At 36.8% G+C, this 15,210-nt stretch overlaps 1 protein-coding gene across 1 annotated transcript; it reads right to left on the minus strand.

The window, feature by feature from the left end:
• Positions 1-1,871: 1,871 nt before the first annotated feature.
• On the minus strand, positions 1,872-14,625 carry LOC306860007 (ADP-ribosylation factor-binding protein GGA3-like). The gene is made up of 17 exons (XM_079401521.1): positions 14,529-14,625; positions 13,683-13,767; positions 13,469-13,541; positions 13,271-13,369; positions 11,417-11,540; positions 11,242-11,345; positions 11,066-11,146; positions 10,535-10,672; positions 7,471-7,552; positions 7,267-7,383; positions 6,914-7,165; positions 6,099-6,172; positions 5,860-6,011; positions 5,382-5,665; positions 3,523-3,692; positions 2,315-2,425; positions 1,872-2,039 (listed from the first exon to the last, which is right to left on the minus strand). Exons 1-17 carry the CDS (start codon positions 14,575-14,577, stop codon positions 1,929-1,931), a joined length of 2,106 nt encoding a protein of 701 aa, XP_079257647.1. The 5' UTR covers positions 14,578-14,625; the 3' UTR covers positions 1,872-1,928.
• Positions 14,626-15,210: the final 585 nt, after the last annotated feature.

Consider the following 15,210-nt stretch of genomic DNA (forward strand, 5'->3'; position numbering starts at 1 on the left):
TATTGTACAATTATATATTGTATATATATAGTAATTACAAGTAGTGTTTAATTGTCATACAAATAAATGTCAATTTGCCCAAAAAAATGATTTATGCAAATATTAATTTTGCTTCTTTGGGTGAAATATTCATAATTTGTGTGTGAGATTCACTCGATGGCTGTTGTCAGAGACTAAACACATGATCATAATGAATTATATGGTTTGCACACATCAGAGGAGCAGCTGTCCTCCTCTTCTCAAACACATTATGGTTTGTTTGGGACCAAAACCACATGAGGCCTTTATCTGATGAAAACTGCTACAGTGCTTAAAAGAATCAAATCATGCGAAACGCTCGTAGGACTGACGGCCGATGCCTCCACATAACCATCAACACACATCCAATCTGACAGACTTATGATAAACTCATAATCAAATGCAGTTCATCCTCTATCAAGATCTTCATCGCATAACCTGCAGGCAAAAACACTATGTAAATATGCCACAATTAAATAAACAAATCTAATATTGTCAATAAAGGCTGTTGACTATAATCAGAGACAGACTGTAATGCTGAGTCCAAATGTTCCTGTAGCAGCAATAAAACCAGAAACAGTGTTGAACTATAACACAGGCAGATAAAAACTCAAAATAGACAACATAATGCTACTCTGTAAACTCACAGCGTCCATGTAAACTCGTTTGACTGCAGGTGCATTCGTTCTGATGCTTCATGACTTCCAGAGCTGAAGTTTGCGGGAGACGAATCGTCTAGCTCTAGAAACAGCAAAGGTTAAATGCTTGTTTGTTGTGAAGAGCGCTAGAACACCTAGAACTGTCTGAACAGAGTGAAATCACGGTTAAATACACTCACGTGACACCATCAGTATCAGCTCGGCTTCTGAGTTTACCACCATTTACCACAGTTTACATCAAAATACCACAGTTACTACAGTGCTTGAAAAAGGTCAACTTTGTTTGATTTCTCAACAAGTAGTCAACGAAAAGAGCCGCTCACCTTAATATATTTTTGCAACCCTGTTACCAAAACTTCAGACATGTTTAGAGCAGTTTACAACTCTGAATCGTAGTTTCATTTATATATATACAAGTATATACGTATATATAAGTATATACTACAAGTAGGGTTGTTAAAGTTGACTAAAACTTAAACCATGAAAAAAAAAAATAATAATTATATATATATATATATATATATATAAATATATAAATAAATGTCTATATATATATACATACATATATATATATATATATATATATATATATAGAGAGAGAGAGACATTTTATTTAGCTACATTTCATACATTTTTGTTTACTTTAACAATGTACTATAGTAACTAAAAAAGTGAAATACAAATAATAAAAACTATATACATATATGAAAAAAACTAAGTAATAAAAATGACAAAAGACGAGAAACTAGTCACTAAAACACAAAATACAAAAACAATTTTAAAAACACCTATTATAGTATCTCAATGATAATATAAAATATCACTGGTAAAAGTTTTTACATTTAGCCTAAATTAATACATAAATCATTCAAGTTTGTAGAAATTAACTTATTTCAAATAAATTAATGATTTCTTTTAATTCAATTTTCTAAACATAACTTTGTACTCTACTTGTTGATTAATTCTATGGTATTTTGACAGAAACTATGATTACCGTGGTAAACTGCTGTAATGGCAGCACGCAAAAGGTTAATCTCTGAAACACGCGCTTCCGCTTCAGACCATCATGTGTGTCACTGACGGTGCGTTATTGTTTTAATATCCAGCTTGAATTTTCGCGAAAAACATCAAGCATCAAATGCTGCTTCACAAGGCTACAGTAAAACACTGATTGAAAATAAATAAACAGCACAAATGAATGACGATACTTGGGAATGAACATTAAAGAGTTCGAGCAGGTAACAGAGAGATCTATAGGGACCCCCATCTGTCCGCTGGAGGAAACTGATCCAGCTCTCCGACCTCCGAATACTGATGCTCTCCCAGAAGATACGTCAGCTTATAGCGCAAGCGCACACGCTCCTGAAACACACACACACACACACACAACACCGGTAAACCTTCATGAACAGATTCCCTACAGCAGAATCAATGTGTTGTCACATTTTGATTGGTTTGATTGTTTTATTTCATTTTATTCCCCACTTTTTTTATAATAATAATAATTAAAATTAATAAATAATTTATTATAATACAAATAATAAATTGCTTAATTTTTTAAAATAAATTGCATTAATTTTTTTTCAAATTATTAATGAATTTTTAAACAAAAGAGTTGGATGTGTGTGACCTCCTACCTTGAGTGGGTTGGCAAGCAGCATGACCTGAGTGATGGATGCGGGGGGCAGGATGGGGTTAAAGGGCGCGATCTCTGTACCTGATGGAGGCTGAAGCTTCAATCGCATAGACTGACACAAACACAACAGGGTCAAAGAAGAGGTCAGAGGTCATGTTTAACTTCATGTTTAACCTGTCCCGAACATCAGAGAGTCATCAAACCTCCGTGGCATCAAATCTCTGGCATTCTACATTTTATATGGACCTTTTTCACAGCAGCAGCAGAAGTCGTCATAGTCGGGTTAACTTGAAAAGCAGTGAATGGGAGAGTACCACAAATATATGTTTTGCATTTCCATTTGCTGAAATAGGAAAAAGAAGAACTCCATGATAGTGTTTTCGTGACTCTCAATAAAAGGAAAAAAACTGAGAGAGACTGATATCGGCAGTCAGATAAGAGAACCATGTCAAATTTACCGCCCCTCCCATAGACACTGCATTAGAAACACCTAGCGTTAACTAGTTTGTTTTGTAATTTGATGCAAAGGTAATATTTGTATATATATATATATATATATATATATATAAATGTGACCCTGGCCCACAAAACCAGTCGTAAGGGTCAATTTTTCAAAATTGAGATTTATACATCGTCTGAAATCTGAATAAATAATCTTTCCATTGATGTATGGTTTATTAGGATCTGACAATATTTGGTCAAGATACAACTATCTGAAAATCTGGAATCTGAGGGTGCAAAAAAATCAAAGCATTGAGAAAATCTCCTTTAAAGTTGTCCAAATGAAGTTCTTAGCAATGCATATTACTAATCAAAAATTAAGTTTTGATACATTTATGGTAATTTACTAAATATCTTCATGGAACATGATCTTTACTTAATATCCTAATGATTTTTGCCATAAAAGAAAAATTAATAATTTTGACCCATACAATGTATTTTTGGCTATTGCTACAAATATACCCCAGAGACTTAAGACTGGTTTTGTGCTCCAGGGTCACAAATGTACATAGATTAAAAATAAAAAAAATAGAAATATGAAAAACTTTCGAGGATTTACGATGCTGATGACCGTTAAACGTGTCATCACAGTTTTGTGAAAAGGGTCCATTGAAATGAATGTTGTGAATTGGTTCAACTGAATCATTAAAAAGAACTGATTCAAATGAATGATGTGTAAATCTGTGTTGGCAGTGGGGGAGGTTGTACCTTGGGCACGGCTGCTTGCAGCACTATGTTTCGCACGGGTAACGGGGCCGTGTTGAGCAACGACACCACCATGACCAGGACGTCCGGTCGGCCCGGCGGACAGTCCATCGCAAAGTGCATAAGAACACGGACTCCGTCCTTATCGTACACCGTCACAGGTAAGACTTTACCTGAGGACACAAGCAGAAACATCAACTAAAACAGGTCAACTGCAGCATCACCTGGAAACCTTGGCTATTTGAGTATTTAAAAAGTCACATTTCACCCACAAAATCAAAAGGGGAAAACAAACTATAGTTACTTGTAATAATTGTATTATATAACTTTAGTGTAATATAAATAAATAATATAATATAATGAAGAAACATATATACAATCATCCAGCATTTAATATAAATTATAATATAGTATTATATAGTATAAATTATAATTCTGGATTTTAATATTGTATGAATTGTAAAGCACAAAACCTTTCTGGGTCTCATTTCAGACCAAAGAAATACATATTAAAGGGCCATATGATGTGATTTCATGTTTTCATAGTTTTCATGTGTGCATAGATAAGATCCCTGAAGTTGCAAAGACTAAAGTCTCAAAAGAGATATTCTTTTAAAAGTTAAGACTCTGCCACTCCCCCCTAAAATGGCTCATTCAAAACACCGCCCAAATGTATACCCAAAGAAAGAGGGCGTGATTTTTATTCTCGCTGTAGTATTATTGCCGCCGGCGCCATGTCGTGGAGACGCTGCGTTTCGTTGCGAAACTACTTTGTTTGGGCTTCCAAAAGAGAACACAACTAGAAATCAGTGATTAAGCTGTATTTACAACACTGTTCCAGAACAGTTCAACCCAAATATTAGAGTGTGTGCAGCACATTTTACGGAGGACTATTTCCTGAACCCGAGAGTAGCCTACAATGCCAGCTGTGCACAAAGGCTGTTTCTATAAAGTGGGGCAATTCCAACTTTGCAAGGACAGTCTGGCGCTTCTGACTCGCAGCCTGTAAGTATGTTTCTGCTACTGATGATTCAAACATGAGTTTTGAGCTGTGTAGAGTAGTGCTTGTTATTTGTCGTTTCTCCGATCACAAATGCAGACATGGTAATGTTTATTCGACGAGATACAATGCGACGCATAAAAAGACAGTATAAGTCGTTATAATCAGTAATTATGTCCCCACTGGATGCCATAAATGCCTCGTTTGTAATGGGTTTTATAGTTTTTTTGTTGTCGCGTCAGGACACGCCATCACAATACGATGAGAGGCATAACATTTCCGTCTCACACTTGAGGTATTCGGCCAATCACAATGCACTGGATAGCTGGCCAATCAGAGCACGCCTCGCTTCTCAGAATGATGAGCTTTGTAAAAATCGACGCGTTTCAGAAAGGCGCAGCCTAGAGGAGCAACAATAATGTACAGTATGTGGAAAATAATGTGTTTTTTGAACCACAAACCCATATGACCCCTTTAAAAGTAAGAAATAATAAATAATATTTAATCAAATTTTATATAATACATTTATAATAAAAATAATTATATTCTTATAATAACCTTTTTATATACTTTATATATTTATTTTTTCACTATGAAAATCAAGCCTATACTATAAATATGAATATAGGATAATTAAGTTTTCAATAAGTTATAATTTTGCTGAGATTTTGACATTATTTTCAAGCAAATATATTAATTAATTCATTTGTTTATTTCTTTTTGTGTTTATTGCCCTCCAATTTTTTAAGCTTCACGTCCTGTTAGTGTAATCATCAATTGAAAATGAAATACTGAATCTTTTCAGATCAGTTGAACTAGGTCACTGGTCAAACTCGTTCAGATTGATGCTGTGGTCACTCACTGGGTCTGATGGACTCGAGCGGGACGCACAGGTTGGACAGGCTGGGCTCTGAGCTCCGCGCCGGGCTGCTCTGAAACGAGTGAGATGGGGATGAGAAGGGCTGAAAGTAAGGGCTGCCCGGAGCTGAGCCACTCGTCACCGCCTGAGCCCGGGCCACAGCGGGAGAACCAGACACCGCCGCGCTTACAAACGGGTTAGTGGTCTGAAGAGAGGCAGCTGTGGAGCCCATCACACCACCAGAAAGACCAAAAGTCCCTCCAGCGATGCCACTCAGACCAGAAACACTAAGGAGAGACAGAATAAGAGCTGAAATCTCATTTATATACTCAAATACGATGTCTACATAGGCAGCTCATTTCTAAAGCAGCTTCATAATATCATGGACCCTCATAAGTGACTGATAAGAAACACTCTGCATGTGCAAACCACATTAAGTTGGTTTGAGGTGCTGTTTTCATCAGGAAGAGCAGAACTGTACCTCTTTCCACCTCCAAAGTCCAGCATGGAGAGATCCTGCAGCCCCTGACTGACAGCTGGTGTGTGTGAGGTCTGCGCAGGTGTGTGTGTTGTCGGAAAGACGACGCTCGGAGCCGAGATGCTCCCAAACAGGTCCAGGGCCGGATCAGGAGCCTGACAGCAAGAGACCAACCAAAAAATGAGAGGTTCAGTCATCTCTCTGTTAACGTCTGTAAGTCCAAATGGTTTTGTGTGTCCTACCTGTAAGGACGTCCACTGACCAGACAATTCATCCAACGTCGGTCTGTTTGGCACAGAGGGAGGATCATTCAGTCCTGAGAACAAGATAACATTTATGCATGTTATACTGCATATAAAGTAATACAATAAATATTATTATTATCATATCAATTATATATTAATAATTAATTTTATTTTAATGAACCTTGTTTTCAAACCTTTTTATATACTCTTTATTAATAGCAATAATAATTGTAATTTATTATTTAATTTTTATAAAAAAAAACAAATTCATAAAAAAAATCACATTTCATACTTCAAACTTATTAATAATATGAATTATTATTATATCAATCATAATTTCTTATTTACTGATCATTGTTTAAAACAATAGTATTTTAGTAACAATATTTTTTTATTTTAATATTAATACTACTACTAAGAATTATTATTATTATCATCATTATCATCATCATCATAATAAAAGCTTTCAAACTGTTTTAAAAACATTAATAATAATAATTATTATTATTATAGCAATTATTTTATCAATTACAACTTTTATTTCCTAAGTATTGTTTTTATATGCTAAATAACAATTATATTTCATATGATCAAATATGTTACATTTTCAAAAACATTAACGTTAATAAAAATCATTATTTTATTGATATTATTTATTTAATAAGTATCTTATATTACTGTTGATGCCATTTCATAAAAAGGTTTTACAGTGATTTACACATTTATGTGGGGTACTATGTGACCTCTCATGGCCTGTTTCTATAGTATACATCACCAGACAGCGCCACAACAATTTAAAAGAGATTTATTACCGAGAGACAAGAGTTCATCGTCCAGCAGGGAGAGGGAGGTCTGCTGCTCAGGCGGTTTGTGACTGGGGCTGCTCGTCTGACTGCAGTGACCGCCGGCTAATCGGCGAGGAGGAGGCGGCAGCACGGGGATGGGCGAGGCCGTGGGATTGGCTGACGGGACCTGAGGAGGAAGAGAAGGAGGAGCGACGGTCGGAGGAGAGGAAGGTTCATCCAGTCCAGCCAGATCAATCAATGTGCCCGTGGTCTCGCATCCTGAGAAAACAATAAACATCATGAAGAAAATATGATGTATTGGATTATTCAAATATTGCTGCTGAGGGAAGATCTACAGATGATCCCTGAAGCGACGTCACCTTCACTAGCAGCCGGTCTGAGATCTTCCCCCTCGCCGTCGTCCGCCTGTCCTTCTACGAGTCGTTTATAAGAGCTGATTACTCTGGACAAATCATCGTTTGCCTTGAGAATGTCCCCTACAGGAAGCAGACAAATCATAAACATTTCAAATAAACAATCCTCCATTTTTCTTTGAGAGTAAAGCAGAGCATCATGTCGTTTACCCAAACTGCAGTCGTTGTCCTCCGCCTCAGTGGCCAGTTTGAACGCGGTGCGTCGTAGTTTATCACAGCGCTCATATAGCTCCTGGACATACACGTCAGATCACATATGAGTGCTGTTGTCATGGTTACATCAAGTTAATTATACAATCTCTAACCCCTTTTACACTGCACATGTCTGTGACGCGTTACGGCTCCAATACGGTTTTGTTTCGTCCTCAACGTAGTGCCAACACACTAGGAGCATTTCAGAGGCATATTTTGAGATTTTCTCTGTTTTTCCTTTTTTTATTATTTTGGGGGGTTCTACCATGGGTGAATTGGCTAAATGTTTTATTTTTATCCAGTTTACCTGTTAATTGTTGTGTTTATTGCAATTTTCTTCTTTGTTGTGCTGTAGCCTTACATACAAAGTCAATACACTTCAGTTATGAGTGACAAGGATTAAAGATTTGTAGCTATGTTTTAATCTGCACAGGCTGTTTATTTTGTATTTGAGCTGTGTGGCTTGGATGCGGCATATGTCAAAAACAGACTAGGCGCCTATCTTTAGCAAAACAGCATAGCTATCCGCTTCTAGGACACTTCTGAAATGTGCCGCAGCGCAGCTAGTATAAACAAGCATTGACTAGAGCGGCCGCGATCAGCTCCGGTGACCGTGTTGGAGCCGTAATACACTGCAGACGTGTGCCGCGTAAATAAGGAGTAATAGTACAGACAGGAAACAGCTGTAATGATACAGTACAGAACTTCTGTAATCTGAAGAGTACAAGTGAAATAAGACATTTCACAATAGCGAAAAACTGATGAATTGCTCAAGTTTGGGCATGGTAACCAAAAATTGCAGATTTCAGCTGCTGGGTTAAAGGGACAGTTCACCTAAAAATGCAAGTTCTGTCATCATTTACTTAAGTTGTTCCAAACCTGTAGGAGTTTATTTTGAAGAATGTTAGTAACCAAACAGTTGACCGTATCCACCGACTTCCATAGTACGGAAAAAATTGATTTTAATAACGTGCTAAACGATAATAATTTGTTTCTCAGATATAAAATGTCTCTGTTTTTACGATAGTACAAAGCATGCGTGAGTCTATGGCTACAAAACCTGTATGTATATATATATATATATATATACAGATGCTCCTGATATTAACATGCTCACAAATTTCTTTTTTTTTGGGTTGTTTGTATTTTATTGAATCCGATACCTGCACCACAGATGATGAATCCTGCTGACTTTCAGTCTCTTCCAACTGTTTTTCTCTGAGAGCGCTGTACCAACATCAGATGTTCAACTACACTGATATTCTATGGTAAAACAAGATTATACTGTCTTTTTATTCTTCTTGAATCCATGGAAAGTAGCAGAGACACTTATATAACCCACGTATATATCAGGAAAGATTTACTTGTTTCACTTGTTGAACAGAATCTGTTGCAGGAATGACTCAAAGTCTGCTCTGATTGGCCAGCTGACACAGTGCATTGTGATTGGCCGAACACCACAAGCACGAGTCGATAGCGAGTCAACGGTCAATAGCAAATACTTAAACTAATAACAAAACATACAGTCGCTGATTCAGAAGCGCCAGATTGTCAGAGCAAAGTCAGAATTACTTCCTCTCCTAGGATCATGAAACGGTCGTCCATAAAATGCGTTAACATCTGGGTTGTGCTGTTCTGTTGTAAGTAATCTTAATGATTCCTAAATGCATCTACTTTCAGAAGGTCAAATAAAGTGCTTTTGTTTTCACCTAGAAACACACAGCGTCTCCCTGACATGGTTTCATCAGCACTACTGCGGTTACTGAAACCACACCTTCTTTCTTTGCATGAACATTTGGGCGGGATTACGCAAATATTTCCACATCATGACGTAGACATGTGGGGGCGTGTTTGAACGAGCCGTTTTAAGGGGGTGTGGCAGTCTTAACTTTGATAAAGAATATCTCTTTGGTTTTGAGACTAGTCTTTGCAACTTCAGGGATCTGATCTATGCACAAACAGCTTGTAACACTCCAAAGAGAAAGGAAAACTTGAAATCGCATCATGTGACCCCTTTAAAATAAACAGTGCAATTTTTATGTTTGGTTGACTGCATTTTAGTTTGATGATGAATGGCTGAAATGTCAAGCAACTCTTATGTTGTTTGTGTGTGTGTGAGGCACATAGCTGTGTGATCAGATGATTAAATCAAATAAAGATATAAAGAAAATAAATCAAATGCATTAAGAGTGTCACATAAACGAGCGTATACTTGTTGCAGTTTTTTTCCTTTTGTTAATTTGTTAATTATATTATAGCCTATTATATATTTTGTGTGGTCCTATTTATTTTATTCCTTTTATAGACTTAATTTCTGTTTTGCTCCATTCACAGAAGCGCTGCAGGTGCGTGATGTGACGATGTGTGAATCCTCATGGTCTGTGTTTTACGCTGATATTCGCACATATAAACCTAAAGCCCTGAATAAAAAAAACATTCTAATCTTACTGGTCAATGATTGACTAATAAGCTTCGGTTGTCGGAAAATAACCTAAATGATCAAAATGCTGTCATTCTACAATTCTCCATGAGATTCATATGCTGCGTGCAAGTTCAGGCTAAAAAAACCTGCGTACACGAGTTGAGACCAGACGTGAGATTTGATCGTAGCCACCGCTCGCGTCCATATTGATAAATTCCAAGTTTTGCGTTGAAACGACCGTGAGCCCACTTTTCTGTCATACGTTCGTCTCGTAAATGAGGCCCAGTGTCAACACGTAAACTGAAATCCGATTTTTTTTTTTTTCCCACACCGACTATTGTTTGTATTGAAGAAAATACAGTTCTTTAAACTTAATACTGCCAGTTTCTATTAATAAGTTGAAAACAAGCAGCTTTGTCATAATTACAGCAAAAATAATTGAAATATCTGAGGGTAAGCTGCTGGAGATTTATGATCAAACTAGTTTCCAGCAACAAACTAACTTAACCACCTGATGCTTAGAAACTCAAGTGCCATTTCTTTAAACTTTCTCGGTCTGCACATTTTATGAACATTGATTGTTGTCGAGTCTGATCTCACCTTCATAAGCTCGCGGTCGGCGTCGGACGATCGGTCCCTGTCGTAGTGACTCAGCATTTCGCTCAGGAGCTTGACGTTGTTGTTCACTTCCTCCAGGGTATTGCTGCGTTTGGTCATTTTCTGCACTCGGGCCTCGTCCTACACAACACACATTCAGTCTGTCACATCAATGATGCCACACCTGATCCAGAATCAGTGAATCGGGAAAAAAATACTGAAAATATGATCAAGAGGTCTGACATTAATACAGTTTATACAAACGCAACCACCCTTGAACCATTAGGGTCAACATGAAATCAGATTTGCTAATAAAGTAAATAGTCAAATGTTTTATTAAAGGAATAATATATATATATATATTCCCTTATATTCCTTTAAATGCTTTAACTTTCATGCAATTCTTTAATTGCATTTAATGTTTCAATATAGTGAAAAAGGAAATGCGGTTTCACGTTGAGTTTAAACAGCTCTTCATCCATCTTTAAATATCAGTTAGATCGACATCTTGATCACGTCTAAAGGTCGTCTCACCTCCTTCACCATGTTTTTGATCAGTCTGTTCGCCTCCTGAAGATCTTCTGGGTTTTTGCTCCTCAGAAGTTCAGCCAACAACTGCCATCAAATCACAGAACAACACTTTTTTTTTTGTTTCATAAATGGAAAACACATTGAGTTAATCACATATTTAAATTCAGATTTTTGCATACCTTCCCCATGTCCTCATTGTCAAACACTGGGTTTTTGGGCCGTGCCGGAGGGGACGGGATCAGGGTTTTGTCCACTGTTAGTTCTGGGTCCGACATCACAAGTCCTAAAGAAAACACACATCGATCAGAGAGCCGCTCATGACAGACCAGAGAAAGTTCACCCTTAAAATCTCACCTTGTCTCTTGAGCGTCTGGTACGCGTCTGCTATCTTGGCCTCATTGGGAAACGCCACCGTCCAGCTGTACAACATCTCAATGATCTTATTCTTCACCTTGTCAGAAACACTATCCCCCATATACTGAAACACAAAGTTTTTAAACATATTAGTCCATTATGTCTATAAAGCACACATAAATGAGTCCTAAAATCAGAAACAAGATCACATTTTTGCACTTCTGGTTCCATCGTCTTGAATTCAGTGGGTTTTTGGTTAATAATCGTACTCATAGGAAATGTGGTGATGTTGAAGTTGTGCAATCATGGTGTAGTTTGTTTATTGCCTACATTTAGCTTTTGTACTTGTAATGATTGTATTTAGGCTTAAACATTCATAAAAGTTGTGTTAATTTGTTACGATTATCATGACGAACAAGATGTGCAAGAATCATGAAGTTTTGTTGGCCACCGAATTTATTTTCTGCAATAATCTAATGGAAAAAAATGTCCTATTGGCTTTCTGTTTTTTTTTTATTATTATTAACAGATTTAGGGGTGTATACAAAACATACAAGTCAAAACATGCACATAAGCAAACGTACATATATGACCATAAGATACACATATACAGTGTAACTAGAAGAGAGAGAAAAAAAGTAAATAAAAAACAAACAAAAAAGGACAAAACTATGAAAATTATTAAATGCAACCAATCATCTAATTTATTAATTTATCCACATCTTGATTATATGCATTCATTCATGTTTCGATTTAATTTATCCATGAACTTTAAAAGAGGGCTCCATATTTTTTCAAAAGTGCTCATTTTGTTCTTAAGTGAGGCAGTCATTTTTTCAAGTTTTAATGTATCTATTAATAGATTGAACCATTGGGTAATAGATATTTTTGTTCTGTCCTTCCAGTTTAATAGTATTACTTTTTTAGCTATTATAGATGTCTAAGAGTCGTACTCATGGTGAGATATTTAAAACAATTATGTTTCTTGATGTTGTTGTCAATAAAAGTGATATTTTTTATTGGTATTTCTTGAATCAATGACTGTTCTGGATCTTTCCATGCTAAACCTAGATCACTAGACCAATATTTAATGTGCTGTAGCTGTGTTGCTAGAAAATAGAAACATGGTGCGTTTAATTCTCCCAAAGATTTGGGCTTCTCTAAAGTAGCGAGTTTAATTCTTGGTTTCCGTCCTTTCCAATAAAATATATTAACAATTCTGTTAAGAGAGGAAAACCAGCTAGAGGGGGAAAACAGGGGTCATAGAAAAAAGGTAATTCAATTTTGGTAAGATGTTAATTTTAATGGAAGATATTCTACCCATCAAAGAGATGGGAAGGTTGTTCAATCTTTCTAAATCACCTTTAATTGTCTTAAGGAATAAAATTAAGTTTAAACAGATCATTGACGTTCGTATTGAAATGAATTCCGAGATATTTAATGGAGTGGGCAATTTTAATAGGGTGCTGACAATTTCTAGAGTCTAGTGACAAGGGAAGAATTTCTGATTTTGACCAATTTATGGAGTAACCTGATACCTTACTATATGCATTAATTATATTATCAATAGCCGGAAGTGAACTGGATGGATTTGAAATGAAAAGTAAAATATCATCTGCATAAAGACTTATTTTATGGTGATACGATTTGGTTTTGCCGAATTGAGGCTGCCAATGGTTCTATGTAAAGGGCGAATAAAATGGAGAAAGTGGGCAGCCCTGTCCCGTGCCTTGTAATAAGTTAAATGGTTTAGAAATGAATCCATTAGTTACAACAGATGCTATTGGCTTTCTGTTGAAGGAACCAGGGTGATGCTAACAAAAATACTAAAGTCATAACAGAAAAACCACCAACCTTGGGTGAAACCACTTTAATCAGCTCATTTAAAAACCTATATCTGGCTATTTCATTGTGAAATCTTCGCCCACAGTTTTTCATACACGCCTCTAGTACCTGCAGAGACACAAAACCATCAATATAAACATTTTATCATTATATCACCATCTGTAAAGAAACTCAGCAATGCTGGACTAGTGTTAAAACATCCCTCACCGTCAGAGCTTGAAGGGCTTCCCATTCTTGAGAATGGATTTTGTGAACCAGGAGTCTCACAGCTATCTGAGGACTACACACACACACACACACACACACACACACACACACACCACACACCACACACCACACACACACACACACACACACACACGAACACAGTTAGAGAAGAGAATCCTGTCGTTTTCAGTCATGTTGGATTACGGATGCTTACCCTTCCAACTCCTTATTGATCTGGTCACAAAACCCAATTATGTATTCCCAGTCCTCCTGCCTGTTGGACGGGTGTGTGGCTTTGTCTGTGGAGGACACACACCATCGTAAGGACCACACAATCGGCCCCGTTGAGCTCTGTGTCTGTGATACACTGGCACAACCGTGTGAGGGCCAATCACAGGGATGCATATCAATATGACCCTCAGTGATTTCAAAATAAACAAAGAAAATAAAGAAGTAGTCCTTTACAAAAACCGCTATGTATGTATAATATAAGCATGTACAATTGTATTTACATGGTATGCTCCAAACAAATCATTGCATTATGATGGTTAGTGTACTATTTGACACCCTGGATAAAATCATTTAAATTGATATTAATGAATTAGTAATTGCTGCAGTAAATCCTGAAGCTCTGGGTCTGAACTCATCCTACATGAAGCTAAACACGGAGTTTGAACTTTAATCTGGATCATGATGGCCAGATCTGATGCACTCTGAATTCATACTATAGAGAAGGCTTGACTCATGAATATTAATTACTAGCCGTGACGTTCGTACACCGGGCTCATCTGATTGGCTGGAAGGCAGACGCTGGCGAATGAACGAATCCTATTATGGTGAAACGTTGGCGCTTTGATATTATTATGCATTATGATTGGACGCCCCGAGAAGGTTACCATTGGTTACCAGATGATTAATATTCATGAGCGGACCTTCATCATAGTATGATTCGCGGGAACAAGAACATCAGACGCGTCGGTATTAATGCATGCATTGAAGACATAACACAGCAGTGTTATTTACACTTATTATGAAATGCAAATGATAATAATGCACGTACTGAGCCAGGATTCCAGTGATTCTCCCTCCGGAAACGCCATGATCCTCATTTACAGCTTTGAATCCATAAATCCACACATTTCCCCCTTAAATACCACAGACATTTGTCAAATTAAAGTGAGTATATTAAAAGCAAACATCCTCTGCTCCATTCGAGCTTGTATGAAGCGGCACAATACTGCTTTATTTATATTTTTAAACGAATAGTGCATCAGCCGGCAGTACCATCAGCTGCCTGTATGGAGGTCCTTGAATAGACGCCTCTGGTCATTACAAAATAAAAGTCACTAGCGGGATGAGTCTTGTAGGATTACAAAATAAAAGTCAAACTTTGTTAGAATAGAATAGAAAATGTGTGCAAAAACAGTACTATCAAAGGAGTAACAGACCTTTAATGATGGTCACACACATCAGGGTTGGGGAGCAAAACTGTAATGATTATTATTTTTTTTTTATAAAACATTATGTTTATTTATCTGTTTTAGCTGTCTAAATGAGGAAACTTAGGCCCGGTTTCATAGACAGGGTTTAGCCTAAACCAGGATAGTTCAATTAGGACATTAAAGTAATTTTTATAAGCATGCCTTATAAAAAACATTACTGTTGTGCATCTTAAGACAAAACAAAGGCACTGACATGTTTTAAGATCAGTCAGTGCACGTTTCTTTCCGTTGAAACAGCTC

Source organism: Barbus barbus (genome assembly GCF_936440315.1).
Source record: "Barbus barbus genome assembly, chromosome: 3".
In the NCBI taxonomy this organism is placed as follows: Eukaryota; Metazoa; Chordata; class Actinopteri; order Cypriniformes; family Cyprinidae; genus Barbus; species Barbus barbus.

Bases quoted from the DNA above. Each gene is read 5' to 3' on its own strand.
- LOC306860007 (XM_079401521.1), bottom strand. From the start codon at position 14,577: ATGAGGATCATGGCGTTTCCGGAGGGAGAATCACTGGAATCCTGGCTC. The intron at 7,384-7,470 runs GTAAACGACATG...TGCTTCCTGTAG, and splicing joins GGACAACGACTGCAGTTTGG to GGGACATTCTCAAGGCAAAC. The intron at 6,012-6,098 runs GTAGGACACACA...TCTTGCTGTCAG, and splicing joins GTCAGTGGACGTCCTTACAG to GCTCCTGATCCGGCCCTGGA.